The sequence below is a fragment of the Chiloscyllium plagiosum genome, chromosome 2 (assembly GCF_004010195.1).
Source record: "Chiloscyllium plagiosum isolate BGI_BamShark_2017 chromosome 2, ASM401019v2, whole genome shotgun sequence".
Classification (NCBI taxonomy): Eukaryota; Metazoa; Chordata; class Chondrichthyes; order Orectolobiformes; family Hemiscylliidae; genus Chiloscyllium; species Chiloscyllium plagiosum.
In genome coordinates this window covers 140,451,306-140,466,992 of record NC_057711.1, presented here as the reverse complement: position 1 = coordinate 140,466,992, position 15,687 = coordinate 140,451,306, and the positions used below count along the sequence as shown (strand labels likewise).

At 41.2% G+C, this 15,687-nt stretch overlaps 1 protein-coding gene across 1 annotated transcript in view; it reads right to left on the bottom strand.

Annotated features, from left to right (window-relative positions):
* zcchc7 (zinc finger, CCHC domain containing 7) overlaps positions 1 to 14,834 on the bottom strand; it is a 286,663-nt gene extending 271,829 nt beyond the window's left edge. Inside the window, exons 1-2 of the mRNA XM_043719649.1 lie at positions 14,638 to 14,834; positions 7,993 to 8,654 (exon numbers count right to left, since the gene is read on the bottom strand). Coding sequence (XP_043575584.1) covers positions 7,993 to 8,635 — 643 coding nt within the window. The 5' untranslated portion in view covers positions 8,636 to 8,654; positions 14,638 to 14,834. The remainder of the gene's footprint in view (positions 1 to 7,992; positions 8,655 to 14,637) is intronic.
* Positions 14,835 to 15,687: the final 853 nt, after the last annotated feature.

Genomic DNA, 15,687 nt, shown 5'->3' with positions numbered 1-15,687 from the left:
ATTAAACACCAAAGAAATTATAGACACAGTGTTTTGAATTGTAACAAACCAAATGTTCAGTGGAGGACAGTGAGGAGGAGGGGAGCAGAAAGAGTTTCATAGTGCCCAATGGGTCTGTTTCTGTGCTGTACATCTATGACTGCTACCAAAGGATCTGAAAATGTCCTGAAAACTTGTTGAGCAGCAAAACTGCCTTGCTGTACAAACTGTAATGCAGCTTCACCTCCTGCATTCCTAATTTTTTTCATAAGAAAGCATGGAAACAGGTAGATGTAAGAAATTTATTAACTAGGCCTAAATCCCCGTCTCCTCAGCCATCAACATCTGTTGCTGCTCAAGATACAAGTGCTAATGCTGCTGTTGGCCCTGATGGAATACTCAGTTTCCAGAACCTAACCAATAAACTGCACAGTCCTTTTGACATTTAGATTTAACATGTTTTAAACAAATACTAGAGTATACTGTTTTAGATTTCTAGAAGAGTATTTCTCATGTAACTGGCAGCCCACTATTCGCTTTACATACCAGATAAGAAACACTTAATGTTTCATTCTTAATCTACTTAGCATCTGGGATATAGAATGCCTATCCCTGAGCACCTAGTGTTTTTGAGGGCTTAAACTTGACCAAAATTGTCAAGGATTGATATCAAAATCAATGATCTATTTTTGAAGCTCTGTGGTTGTTATAATGTTGAAGAATAAGGCAACTACCCGGACCCAAAAACATCAAGCAAATTATGAAATTAACTGTCTAATTTATTTAAGGTCCTATTGGAGGAAGTAGAAATGCTGTTGAGGACACCAGGAAGACTACTTATTCATTGTTGATCTGAAGAACCAGAACATGTAGGGACCTAAGGGGCAACTTTTTCATGCAAAGGGTGGTCATTATTTGGAATGAGTTGCCAGAGGAAGTGGTGGAGGTTAGTACAATTAAACATTTAAAAGGCACCCAATGGGTACATGAATAGGACAGCTTTCGAGGGATATGGGCCAAATGCTGGCAGTGGGACTAGTCTAAATTTAGGATAGCTGGTCAGCATGGATGAGTTGGAACGAAGGGTCTGCTTCCATGCTGTACAGCTTTATGACTATCTAGGAGGGGCCTCTAATATTTCATCTGAAGACGAACTCAAATCATGCAAGTTCCTTATTGTTCTGCACTAACACAACCAAGATCTTTAGCGTAAATGCACAAATCACATCTCCAAATCATAATTTGTAACAGTCCTATCCATTGATTCCAGCAGATCCCGTTAGTGACACCTTGGCGTGACTCCACTCAAGAATAGCACCTACATTCCATAGTTTAACCAATATTCAATCCACCTTTTTCTTAATACATTTGCAGGATAGGAGTGCTGCTATCCAGGCCAGCATTTATTATCCAGAGAGCAGTTAAGCTGCAACCATATTGCTATGAATCTGGAGTCACATGTAGGCCAAAACAGATAAGGAGAGATTTCCTTCCCCAAAATGATATTAGTGAACTAGATTATGTTTTTACAACAACTGACCACTGTTACACAGTCACCATTAGATCAGCTCTTTACTCCATATTTTACTGAATTTAAAATTTCACTATCTGCCATGGTAGGATTCGAACTTGTGTCCCCAGGACATTGGCCTGCATTCTTGATTGCTAGTCCAGTGACATTACAATACACCACCTCCCTTCTGTTGTAGAGGCTATCGCTCTACTGTGAAGACTAATCTGACAGCATTGCTTAAAACTATTAACGATCACAATTTCCAACTGCAACAAGGTATATCACTTCATTTAAAATCTTCCAATAAATATACTGAACAAAAAACTGTATTTCATTTTTAAAAAAGCTAACATCTTATTCCCGATTGGATGTTTCACTTCTTCCTATGTCGTCTTCTTATACTTTACCACATTAGATAAGGCTTTTTAGACTTCATCAAGCATTACTTTATCCAAAATTCAAAAAGCTCTGAAATATTTTTCATGGAGTGTGAAGCATCATTTTGGCATGCTAACAGGTGACCCAACTCCACACCCACTCGAACCACGTCACTCAGATGTGACATGGTGGCATGGCCCAGCACTGGCAGGCGTCAACTGTGTCTCAGCGTTCGTGCTATGCACACATGCGTCTGCTGTTGGGTAATCTTTTATTCTACTGTAAAAACATAATTTATTCCAAAATCCAAAAAATTTGGAATTCCGAAAATGAACTGGCCCCAAGGATTTTGGATAAAGGATTGTGTACCTGCACCATTTTGAATAATTCTTTTGGTGCTTAACACAAATTATTTTGTTGGCCACTTCTTACTGGGATGTTTCCAGTGCAGATGCCATTTTCTTTTGTTGTTTTTATCTTCATAAGTTCACCATTGATCACATTACAGAAATTTCTGTTTCCAAAACAGAAAAAACAAATGGGTCTTCCATCAATTGCTTTATCACTTTGAAAATGGTTGGGGCAGATTTATAAAGGGGAAATCCTCTCTGAATAGTCAGTACTAATGTGAGCAATTGCTTATTTCTAAATTCCATAGTTTATAATGTTCTTTTATGTTTTCATTGAAATAAAAGTAGTTTCTTCACACAGTTTCAGATATTTCACTCAACTGTAAGAGGATAAAGTTTAAAAATATCAAGTGCTCTTACTTTGGAGCTGCTATTGGACTAAGATGAAAATGCTTTACTACATTGGGGAAAATTACAACGAGTAAGTCATTATAATTGACATGGACAGCATCTTGAAAGCACAGGAGTTTAAATTCACCTATATGGAAAATCAAATTGAAACAATAAGTAACAGTGCAATTGATTTTCCACTAAGAAAACTGAATGCTCTCCGTACAGGTCACAGGTTGACATTTTGATATATAAACAAACAATCAAAAACCATCCAATATCCACTTTAATTTTGGCTCAAAATATAACTAAGCATCTTTGTTGGTCATCTGAAGTAAACTAATTTAATGCAAAATACAATGTGTTTGGTACTTAATAGTTACACCTAAATAAAGTTGAAAATTCATTTTCTAGATTGTTTGGAATAAACAACAGTTCAGAAATCCTGATAGATGATGGAAGTAAGCTTTTTTCCTGGACTGAGAAATACACTAATATGAACCAGTGAATAACCACCTCTAATAAAAACACCATAATATCTCCTATCAGCTAACAAATGTTATAACTTCCTGAGAAAACCCTCCTTTAAAATTGAAGGCTTTCAAGAGATGTTTACGCCATCAAGTAAAAACCATGAAAACAGCTTTCTTAAAGATGATTTTTGGTTTTTTTTGAGAATTCCTCCCATGATTTTACATTAATACATTTAAACAGCCTTTAATAAATCTGAATCAAATGAAAAGAATGTTTAAATTGAAGTAGGAAAATAAATCGATTTATGTGACCTAAACATTGAAACACAGTTAGAGGTAGTTCTACAACTATGCGTAGGCAGTTGTGTTCCAACAAAACCTCATTTAATAGAAAATTGTTTAATAGAAATAAGGGGCCTATGGGAAAAGTGGGGGTGGGGCAGACCAGCAAAAAATACTCAAATCGCTCAAAACTCATCAAAAAGCTTAACACAAAAATATAGCACAGCCTGAAATGAAGGTTTAAGTCATATTTATTAATGAAACAAAAGTAAATTTAACACATTACATTGAAAAAATATTAATAAGGCAGCGACAGTGGGGCATCGTCACCACCACCTTCAGGTGTAGTTGTGGTTGCAGAAGTGAATGGCTATAGTTGACATCTTCTGACTGCTTCTTGGGGGTTGGTTTAAAAAAAAAAGACAATTCAGTTTTGGCTGCTTTGCCCTTTTTCTTCTATCTTGAAGAAGTCGTTCATCATTTTGAATGAACTGTTAGCAGCTGCGTCTACATTGTAATTAGAGTCAGAGAGATGAAACAGACCCTTCAGTCCAACTTGCCATGCTAACCAAATGTCGTAACCTAATCTACTCCCGTTTGCCAGCACTTGGCCAATATCTCCCTCAACCCTTTCTATTCATACACCCATCCAGATGCTTTTTAAATGCTGTAATTGTACTGGCCTCCACTACTTCCCCTGGCAGCTCATTCCATACACACACCACCCTCTGCATGAAAAATGTTGTCCTTTAGGTCCCTTTTATATCTTCCCCCTCATTTTAAACCTATGCCCGTTAGCTCTGGACTCCCCCACCCAAGGGAAAAGACCTTGTCTATGTATCCTATGTTGTCCACAAAGAGCTGCAACTGCATCTCAATTTCCCTCATGATAGTAGAGGAAAGAGAAGTAGAAAGCTCTCACAGTGCTGCATCTGGACTTCATCTTTTTTATCACCAGCTTCCACTTCCCCCTCAGCGACAAGCTGTTGTAGATCTGCTATACAGAGGTCTTCAGAGTGGGACTGAAGCAGCTCTTCAATATCTTCACTTTCCACTTCTTCAAAGCCAACCTGCTTTGCATGGACAACACAATGTTCTTTGATTTTTGGGAGCTACTCGGATGTTCAGATCCTTTAAAATCTTGAAAAAAAAAAATCGAGGAGAAGCTGCCGCCAAACCACATGCAGGCAGTCCTTGCTGACTTTACCCCAGGCCTCCACAATAATGTCATTAGCATTCTTGATGTTAAAGCTCTTCCAAACTTGAAAAAGCACTGTCATTATTATCGCAGTCAGTAAGTAGAACCAGCCTCTTGAATATGCGTCTTAAATAATATGCTTAAAAAGCTGATATTGCACCCTGGTCCATGGGTTGAATCACAAACGTTGGGTTTGGAAATAGAAATAGCACTGTAATGTTTTCAGAAAGCTCACCAATGGCAGGATGGCTTGGCGGATTATCCAGGAGGAGAAGCAACTTAAAATCCAAATTTTTTTTGCCTGCAATGTCATTGAAAAACATCTTCCAAAACATCAATAATAAGGTCAGAAAAAATTTGCCCCATCATCCAACCTTCTTTGCTTGACCTGAAGTAGATGCCTCGAGTAGACTTCAAAGTAACCCTTCAAAGCTCACAGACTGGCAGAATGGCACACCACCATAGGCGTAAGCTTTAAGTCATCACTGGCATTGGCACCCAGCAGCAGTCATATGATCCTTTGTCACCTTAGAGCCTGCAGCATGTGTTTCATTCTGAGAAATTTAAGTTTATACTGGAAGCGAATGCCAGCAAGAACCTAGCTGTGTAGAAAGTGTAGCCTTCATCAATTTTTTTTTTACTATGGGAGGAAATGCATGCTCCTAATTCACCAATTAACTTTACATTATGGAATGCCTAGCAGTTCTTAAAATCAACAAATCTCTCACTGCTCATACTAAAACGGCAGGCACATCTGCAGGATTTTGAGCTTTTTTTCTTTAGATTTTTATAAATTGATATGCTCTTTTATGGTGAGAAAGGTTGTCCCCGATCGCTTTTTTGTTTAATCTTCTATCCAAACACTTGGAAGGCTCTCCATCTCAAGTTCCTTTGGCTGTGACCTTTTAGATTTGCTGGCACTCAGACTTGTTCCATCAGTACATAATCTTTTCAGTGTTGTCTGTAATGGTGTGCAAGGTGGAATCCATCATTCCTGTTAAGCGCGTTATATCACAAGTTCTCTCCTTATGCTCAAAATGCTTTACAACATCTAACTTCTCTTCCAGCTAGATAGCCTTTCTTTTGCATTCACCAACCACAATGTTATCACCAGGATGCTTCTTACTAACATTCTTGTCACTGTCCTTATTTTTGCAAAAAATGAAGAGGCAAAGTCTCGGAGTAGATTGTATGATATGCAGGTCCAAGAACAAATTAGAAAGGCAAATGGTAAGTATAAGAATAATGCAGTACTGCAGGAATTACACAGGGTTTACACATGAATATTCACAGAAGAGACTTAAAATCCAAGGGACAGCAATGAGCATTCATTAATTTTAATTTTTGAGATGAAGCTGCACAATGTATCTCTCACATGCTCTGATGGCAGCTGACATTGGTGCATGCGCAGAACAGCGCGGAAATTTCACTAACATCAGCGCATGCGCAGTGTGGGGCAGAGATTTTGGCGCATATGCAGAATGAAGCATGCAAAACAATTGTTGCTGGAATCGCACTATTGCGAACAGAGGTATAATATAGTTTGAAAATACTGTTCCCTAATTCATCAGCAACATTATAGCCAAATTGCACTGCCAAAACACACTTTATACAAGAAATATCTGTATAGTGTCAAAATAATACAAGTAATGCTCAGTAAAGTGAGAGACAGATGGGTCAAGTTTCTATACTGTATATTAAAATTTAGTTTCTATTACCTGAAGAGACATGCAATTTCTGATTTCAAATCACACTTAGATTCCATTTGTACCAGAAACACAGCACTGAAGCAAAGCAGTTTTCCTTTGAAAATACAATTGCAATACTATAATTTCCTAGAATCAATACAAAGTCAAATCACTTCATATTTACCATACAGTTTGTGTAACTGTGACATTAGATACATGATGATATTTAACATCTGATGCAAGTTTTATTTTCCCCAATTCACTCCAGTTCAGAGCATCACTGGCATAATTTGCTATTTGCCTTTAGTTGCCCTGAAAAGGCAAGAGAGGACCTCCTTCTTAAACCACTTGTAATGGTTGATAAAACTGAATAACTTGATTGAATAGTTCAGCAATACTAGCATGGGACTGGAATAGCAATAGGCTGCACTGAGTAAGGATGGTAAGTTCTCTCTCTCATGGAATATTCATGAATCAGTTCCATTAACTTCTCAGCTTTTTGTTCCAATTTCTTTAAAAAACGGAAGTCAAATTCTTAAACTGAATTACAGTCCAGTTGTTTGATCACTAATCCATTAATAATCACTACACATCTGCCAAACAATGCAAGCACTCCTTGAATAATGCACTAAATTATATTATATACTCAAATCTTAGAATGGGGTTCAACCTTTTTACCACACATGAAAAAATACTAAAGCCTTGCATAAATGGTCGAGTGTGAAATACTTTCCATCTGTACCAAATATTTTAATTGATTGTGTCAAATATTTTAATAGTTGAGGTATTTTCTGTGGAGAAAGTGAGGACTGCAGGTATTTTCTGTCTCAACCAAGTCAGTAAAATGGGTTCTGAACAACTGAGCAATTTTCTTCACATACCTGGAGCAGATGAATGCTCTTTCCCAAGTGTGAATTCACTGGTGTATGATGAGCTTTGGTGAACTGCTGAATCTTTTACCACAAAGTTAAAAAATCACAACACCAGGGTAAAGTCCAACAGGTTTATTTGAAAGTACTAGCTTTCACAGCACTGCTCCTTCATCAGGTAGCTAGTGTTAAATAAACCTGTTGGACTATAAGCTGGTGTTGTGAGATTTTTAATTTTGTCTACCTCAGTCCAACACCGTCACCTCCACATCATGGCTTTTTAACCACAGTAAGTGCATCTGAATGGCCTCTCCTCAGTGTAAATTCCCTCGTCGGCAGTAAAGCTGGTGGAATGCTTGAACCCATAACACTTCAACACTTTGGGATATACTCTGTCTAAAATCTCAAATAGCCAAATAAATAGTGTCTTTAAAGGAATATCCAAATAAATACATTGGCAGTTAGCTGAGGCAATTGTCTAGGTCATTTAGTATTATTCATAGCTTGTAACATCTCATGTGCTTTGTGCAGTTTAGCTTTATATATTCCGAAATATCAGATTTGAAAACATTTTCATTATTATTGTGTTTGCCCATTATATCTAACTTGTAATTCAAATGTGACTTCTTATTGCTATGACCTGCAAAACATTAATTCTTTTTCTGGCAAATGAGCAGGTAATATGCTTCAATATGCAACTAGTTGGTGTCAGCATTTTGGATTTACTAAATGGCAACAATTTATCAACTAACCCATTTTCTGAAAAAAATGATGTTATCAAAGCAGAAAAATGTTACCTTAGATCACGGTGTAGAAATACTTGCCATTATAATAATATAGCACATGCTCTGATACACTGTCAGAATTCCTACCTTCTTTGTTTGTCAGCGTTCCATAAGGTACAATGTTGATTTGGATCTCAACATCATCACCATCCTGATCATGACCCAGCACCATCCAACTCTCGATACTTTCATCCTCCTCCGTTTCAGAATTTTCACTCTCATTAATCACAGTGTCTTGGATCTGTGACAACTTTCTGCTCTGACTATCCCTGCTCTGAGACAATTTCTGCACTTCAGTCAGTCTACGCATACTTGGCTCCAGGTATTCAGCTGATCCTTGTTCAGGCTGCCGAATGGATTGATCTTTTCTTCCAAATACTTCACAATCTGAGGGTTTACCACCTTTGCAGGCATATATACTATCATCACCTTCAATATCTGACAAAATAATGATATCTGGATCATCTGAAATTACTATGACATCATTATCGGAAATAACTACTGCACTTTTTGTTTTTCTTGTCAAATTTCCATTGTCTCCAACTGAAGCAGATTTAAGATGGGCTGAGCCCATCTTTCTGTCCATCGTTAGTCCACTGAGATTGTTTGCATAGTGCACTTGACTGTATAGCTGGAACTCCAAATCACTATCTACCTCAGTATCACTGGAAGACTCCTCACGATACAGTTCATCTTCATATGCCTCTATATCTTCATAATCAGCCAACATTGTCAAAGGAGAAAATGTTCTGCATACAAACAAACAAAAAAAGTTTTAAAAACAAATAACACATTGTTTTCTCAAAAAGAACCTGTGAATTGAAGCTGCAATTGAAGGTGTTGAACACAACCTCACAGTGCTGATCCAACTCTTGTGATTTTATACTTTGTTGGGCTATTTAAGCACAATCTATTCTCAAATTTCATAAAACAATTTGAATCTTCCGAATCATGCACTTTTTCCAAACATTCACATTCTTTTTCTGATGCTAAACTCAGTGGTCTATAGCTTGCTGGCTTAAACCTGCTTTGTTTTTTTTTGTAAGTAGACAAACAGGAGACTGGAAGAACACAGCAAGCCAGGCGGCATCAGGAGGAGGAAGAGAAGTCAACATGTTGGGCATAACCCTTTTACTCCTGCTGTCTGGCTTGTTGCATTCTTCAGGCCTCCTGCTTGTCTACTTTGGATTCCAGCATTTGCAATTTTTTTGCCTCGAACCTGCTTTTTTGAAAAATAGTAAAACATTTCCTACTTCCAATCTTCTTGTACTATCCTCATGTCTTGAGTTTGCACATTCTTCCAGAGTCTGCGTGGATTTCCTCCGGATGCTCCAGTTTCCTCGCACAGTCCAAAGACGTATAGGTCAGATGAATTGGCCATGCTACATTGCCCACTGTCTTAGGTGCATTAATCAAGGGTAAATGTCTGAAAATGGGTCTGGGTGGGTTACTCTTCAGAGGGTCAGTGTGGACTTGTTGGGACAAATGGCTTGTTTCCACACAATAGGGAATCTACGCATGTTTGCACAATTTCTACATCAATTTCTTTAATACCTTCAAGTGGAAGCTATCTGGGCGTGGCTGTCTGGTTGTTTTTACAGCAGCAACTAATGCAGAGGAAGAAGAACCGGAACGGGGCAGACACAGTCATGGGGAGATTTGATAATGCAGATCTAAATCAGATTGGTGGGGGGGATAGGATGCTGACAAGTAGCTCAGAGGGGTTAGAAGCTGAGATGGAATTAGAAATTAAAACATGAGTGAGTTTGAAAGGTAGAGGTAATGCAGGAAAAACAGAAGAAAGAAGCAAGTTTGGAATACAGCTTAATGCAAGGAGCTGGAGGAAATAGGATTAGTCAACTAAGGATAAGCCTGGGGACTATAGACCTGACAGTCTGATTTCAGTGGATGGTAAATTGTTGTAAGTGATTCTGAAAGATAGAATTTACATGCATTTGGAGCAGCAAGGAGCAATTAAGGATAATGGTTATGTGTGGGGGAAATAGTGTCTCACAAACTTGATTTTTTTGAAAAAGTGACCAAGTAGATTGATGAGGGCAGAGCAGCATTGTTTACTTGGACTTTAGTGAAGCCTTTGACAAAGTTCCACGTGGTATACTAATTAGTAAAGTTAGATCACATGGGATTGAGGGTGAGTTTGCCAATTAGATACAAAATTGGTGTCTCACACCTGCACACACACACCATGGGTGCTGGGGAAAAAAAAAATAAGCACTACCGCAGTTAGGTGGTAGTGTGGGGGTTAAGAAAAAAAATGAAGAAAAAAAAATTAAACAGGCTTGGTTTGCCACCGGGCGGTGGGGATCCCCAGTGGAGGGCTCTCTACGCGGGAGTCCTCCCCCTTTTGCTCGGGGATCTGGGGTGGAGGGTGTTGCACGCAGCAGTCCCCTGCAACCGCAGATTGCGGTGGTTCACGGACTCCCAGCCCAACTGCTTGTTCTGTGGTGCTGTGGAGTCCGTGGACCACGTGTATATTGGGTGTGGCCGTTTGCACTCCCTTTTTGAAAAAAAGAAAAAAAAAGAGTAGATACAAAATTGGCTGAACGGCAGGAGACAGTGATGGTGGAGGGTTGTTTTTCAGACAGGAAGCCAGTGACCAGTGGTGCTCCACAGGGATCGATACTGGGTCTATTTTTGTTTATCATTTATACAAGTTATTTGGGTGAGAATTTAGGAGATATGGTTATTAAGTTTGCAGATGACACCAAAATTGGTGGTAATATGCAGTGAAAAAGGTTATCGAAGAGATCTTGATCAATTAGGTCAGCAGGCTGAGGAGTGGCAGATGGAGTTTAATTTGGATAAATGCAAGGTATTGTATTTTGGCAAAACAAATAAGGGCAGGACTTATACAATTAATGGTACAGCTCTGGATAATGCTGACAAATAGAGCGAACCAAGGTTTCAGATACATAATCCTTTGTCTACATATGATGCAAATTTCAGAGCAGTTAAAAAGATGTTAACATGCTTTCCTTCACTGCTCAAATCCTTGAGTAAAGGAGTTGGGATGTTATGTTGAGGTTGTACAGGACATTGATGAGGCCTCTTCTGCAGTACTGTGTACTGGTTGCCCTGCTATTGAAAGGATGTTATTAAATTGGAGGATTCAGAAGAGATTTATCAGGATGTTGCTGGGAATGGAGGGTTTGAGTTAGGAGAGGCTGGGTAAGCTGGGAGATTTTTCACTGGAGCGTAGGTGATGAAGAGATGATCTTTTAGCCACGGATTCATGTGTAGTGTCAGAATAGCTGATGCATCAGTGTCTCTCATGACTTTATCCCACCTCATCACCATTTAGTGAATCTGAAGCTGATCACCTTTACAGCCCATCAGAGACAGGGCTTCTGCAGAGGTAGTGACTGCCGAGTAGCCCAAGCATACCATTTGAGGATGTTCAAACCTCAGGGACCAAACACAAAGTTTCAAACTGCATGCAAACCTACACCTCAGTATACAGATTCCCATAACTAAGTGGAGGACTCAGAACACAAGCAAAAACACAATATTAACTCTTGTCCCAGAGGCCTGTTTTATGAGGAGAGATTTAGTAGATTGAATTTCTACTCACTGGAATACAGAAAAATAAGAGATAACCTTATTGAAACATGCAAGATTCTCAGAGGACTTGATATATAGATGCATTTGTTTCTCTTTATGGGAAAGTTTAAGGCCAGAAGACAATCTCAGAAATAAGGAGTCACACATTCAAGACAGAAGATACAGGATACTTATTGAAAATAATAAGAATGGGCCAGGATTTACAAGGATGTTGCCAGAACTGAAGGGTTTGAATTTTAAGGAGAGGCTGCAAAGGCTGGGACTATTTTCCCTTGAGCAGAGGCTGAGGAGTGACCTTATAGAAGCTTATAAAATCCTAACAGCCATTGATAAGATAAATAAGCCAGGTTTCCACACCCCCTCCCAGGGTAGGGGTGTCCAAACCTAGAAGGCATTGGTTTAAGGGGAAAGGGGAAAGATCTAAAAAGGACCTGAGGGGCAATATTTTCACACAGAGGGTGACATACGTCCCACAGCACAGAAATAAACTCTTTGGCCCATTTTGTCCACACTACCCAGGTATCCTAAACTGAACTAGATTCTGAATTAGTGGTGCTGGAAGAGCCCCATTTACGTTCGAGACACCACCCACACCCTCCACCCCCTCCAAGACTTCAGTTTCCCCGGCCTCATCTTCACCATGGATATCCAATCCCTCTATACCTCCATCCACCATGACCAGGGCCTCCAAGCCCTCAGTTTCTTCCTCTCCCACGTCCCCAACAGTACCCTTCCACCGACACATTCATTTGGCCGAACTGGTCCTCACCCTTAACAATTTCTCCTTCAAATCCTCCCACTTCCTCCAGACCAAAGGGGTAGCCATGGACACCCTTATGGGCCCCAGCTATGCCAGTCTCTTTGTTGGCTACGTAGAACAGTCGATCATCCGTAATTACACTGGCACCACTCCCCACCTCTTCCTCCGCTACATTGATGACTGCATTGGCGCCACCTCGTGCTCCCGCGAGGAGGTTGAGCAATTCATCAACTTCACTAACACATTCCACCCTGACCTTAAATTTATCTGGACCATCTCTGACACCTCCCTCCCCTTCCTGGACCTCTCCATCTCCATCAGTGACGACCGACTTGACACTGACATCTTCTACAAACCCACCGACTCCCACAGCTACCTGGATTACACCTCTTCCCACCCTACCTCTTGCAAAAATGCCATCCCGTATTCCCAATTCCTCCGCCTCCGCCGTATCTGCTCCCAGGAGCGGTTCCACCATAGAACACACCAGATGGCCACCTTCTTTAGAGACCGCAATTTCCCTTCCCACGTGGTCAAAGATGCCCTCCAACGCATCTCATCCACATCCCGCACCCCCGCCCTCAGACCCAACCCCTCCAACCACAACAAGGACAGAACGCCCCTGGTGCTCACCTTCCACCCTACAAACCTTCGCATAAACCAAATCATCCGCCAACATTTCCGCCACCTCCAAACAGACACCACCACCAGGGATATATTTCCCTCCCCACCCCTCTCCGCCTTCCGCAAAGACCGTTCCCTCCGTGACTACCTGGTCAGGTCCACGCCCCCCTACGACCCACCCTCACATCCTGGCACTTTCCCCTGCCACCGCAGGAACTGTAAAACCTGCGCCCACACCTCCTCCCTCACCTCCATCCAAGGACCTAAAGGAGCCTTCCACATCCATCAAACTTTTACCTGCACATCCACTAATATCATCTATTGTATCCGTTGCTCCCGATGCGGCCTCCTCTACATTGGGGAGACTGGACGCCTCCTAGCAGAGCGCTTTAGGGAACATCTCAGAGACACCCGCATCAATCAACCAAATCGCCCAGTGGCTCAACATTTCAACTCCCCCTCCCACTCTGCCGAGGATATGGCCTTCATCCCCTCCCCCACTCACCTATTGTACTCTATGCTACTTTCTCCCCACCCCCATCCTCCTCTCACTTATCTCTCCAACCTTCAGGCTGCCTGTATTCCTGATGAAGGGCTTTTGCCCGAAACGTTGATTTTACTGCTCCTCGGATGCTGCCTGAACTGCTGTGTTCTTCCAGCACCACTAATCCAGAATCTGGTTTCCAGCACCTGCAGTCATTGTTTTTACCTAAACTGAACTAGTCCAATTTGCCAGTGTTTGGCCCAAGTCCCTCTAAGCCACTTGTATTCACGTATCCATCCAAATGTCTTTTAAACATTGTAACTGTGCCTGCATGTACCACTTTCTCTGGCAGTTCAGTCTGATATATAATTGACTACATATAAAGCATTCCTCACACATTTTTCTCTGAAACACACTGTCATTGTATGCCCAAGTCAAATCTAGGGAATCAAATTAAACCTGAATTCTACACTGTATCACTGATCCAGCAAGCCAGCAAGCCCGTCATAAAAATAAAACAAAAAAACAAGGACTTGAAAACCTGAAACACAAAAATATTTGAACTGCTGGAGAAACTCAGCTGGTCTTGCAGCATCTGAGGAGAGAGTGAAAAGAACTGTGGATGTTGGAAATCTGAAACAAAACAAATTGTCAGAGAAACTCAGTAGGTCTGGCAGCCTCTGTACAGTGAAAGCAGAGTTAACGTTCCCAGCCCAGTGACTTTCCCTCAGAACTGGGCTGGAAACGTTAGCTCTTGATTTCTCTCCACAGATGCTACCTGACCCCGCTGATTCCTTCCAACAGTTTCTGCTCATGCTGCCCAAGTCACCTCATCCAGGCGGGCAACTGACTGATCAATCCTCCAGGATGACTAACGGGAAAGGAGGCCATTCGGCCCGCCAGGCCTCGCGCCGGGCGGATATCGGCGAGCACCCCGGAGAGTGACAGCGACTCCAGGTGCAAAAGCAACCGAGCAGCACGCGGCCACCTCCACTAACCCCCTCTCCCCAGCAGGTGCCTGGGTTCCCAGCGCGTGCCCGCGGACGCACGTGGCAAGTCAGCACGTGCAGGCTCGTGGGGAGCGCGGCGGAAGGTGCTGGACAAAATTGAAAGAGTCCTCAGGGCCCCGGGAATTCAACGGCTCCCCGTTCGACCCAGCACCAGGACTCGCCACGTAACGTATCATCTCCCAGCACGGGCAGACCGACTTTCAGTCACGAGTTTCCTCATGTTTTGTTTTAAAGCCCATTTTGCGGAAGAGTTTTACACTACAGGCACCAACCTGTTTACATCAGGAAGAAACTGCCGGCAGCTCCTCGCTCAGACATTTGCACATTTCCAGCTGGCCGACTAAAACCAGCGACCGCCCCAGATTTTGTGCCGACCGTTAAAAGCTTCCGCAATTCTTTATGCAAGCTGGCCGACTATGAATTTTCCCTTGGTTGAATCATTCACAAAATTTCTGTTAACTTGGTAACACCCAGCACTTTAAGTATCTAATTATTGTGCAGCACAATGTTTTTTACTCCTTCGAGAAAGTAAATTGCACAGTTTTTCATGCGTCAAATTGACACAGTATTTTTGGATTATCGCAGATTAAGTTGTGGTTTCATATCCCATTCCAGTGAAAATTGATGTGGAGGTGCCGGTATTGGACTGGGGTGGATAAAGTTAAAAATCACGCAACAGCAGGTTATCATCCAACAGGTTTATTTGGAAGCACTAGCTTTCGGTGCGCTGCTCCTGCACAGTTAGCTGTGGAGCAGGTCCATTGGGCACAGAATTTATAGCAAATGATTACAGTGTTATGAAATTAAATGATATTTGAACAATCCTAGGAGGAAGTGAGGACTGCAGATGCTGGAGACCAGAGTTGAAAAATGTGGTGCTGGAAAAACACAGCAGAGCAGACAGCATCCGAGGAGCAGGAAAATCGAATGAGGAAGAAGGGCTTATGCCCGAAACATCGATTCTCCTGATCCTCGGATGCTGTCTGACCTGCTGTGTTTTTCCAGCACCACATTTTTGAACAATCCTAGTTTGTTGTTAAGTCTTTTATCTTTTAGACTGGATTGCAGATTTCAATCATTTAATATGTAAATTCCAGAACTTCTTTTCAAGATTTTCAAGATAACTTAAGGTTTTCTTTTAAAAAAAAGTGACTTCTCAGCTCAGTGAAAATTGAGTGAGCAATGTAAAGGAAGCATTGCTAAATTCGATTTATCGACAATTTTAGTCAGTATGTTTGGATATGTTATTGCGCACTTTTTGGAGCGAATAGGACATGAACCCAAGTCTTCTGGTGGGAAGAGAAAGCCTGAGAACCAACAAC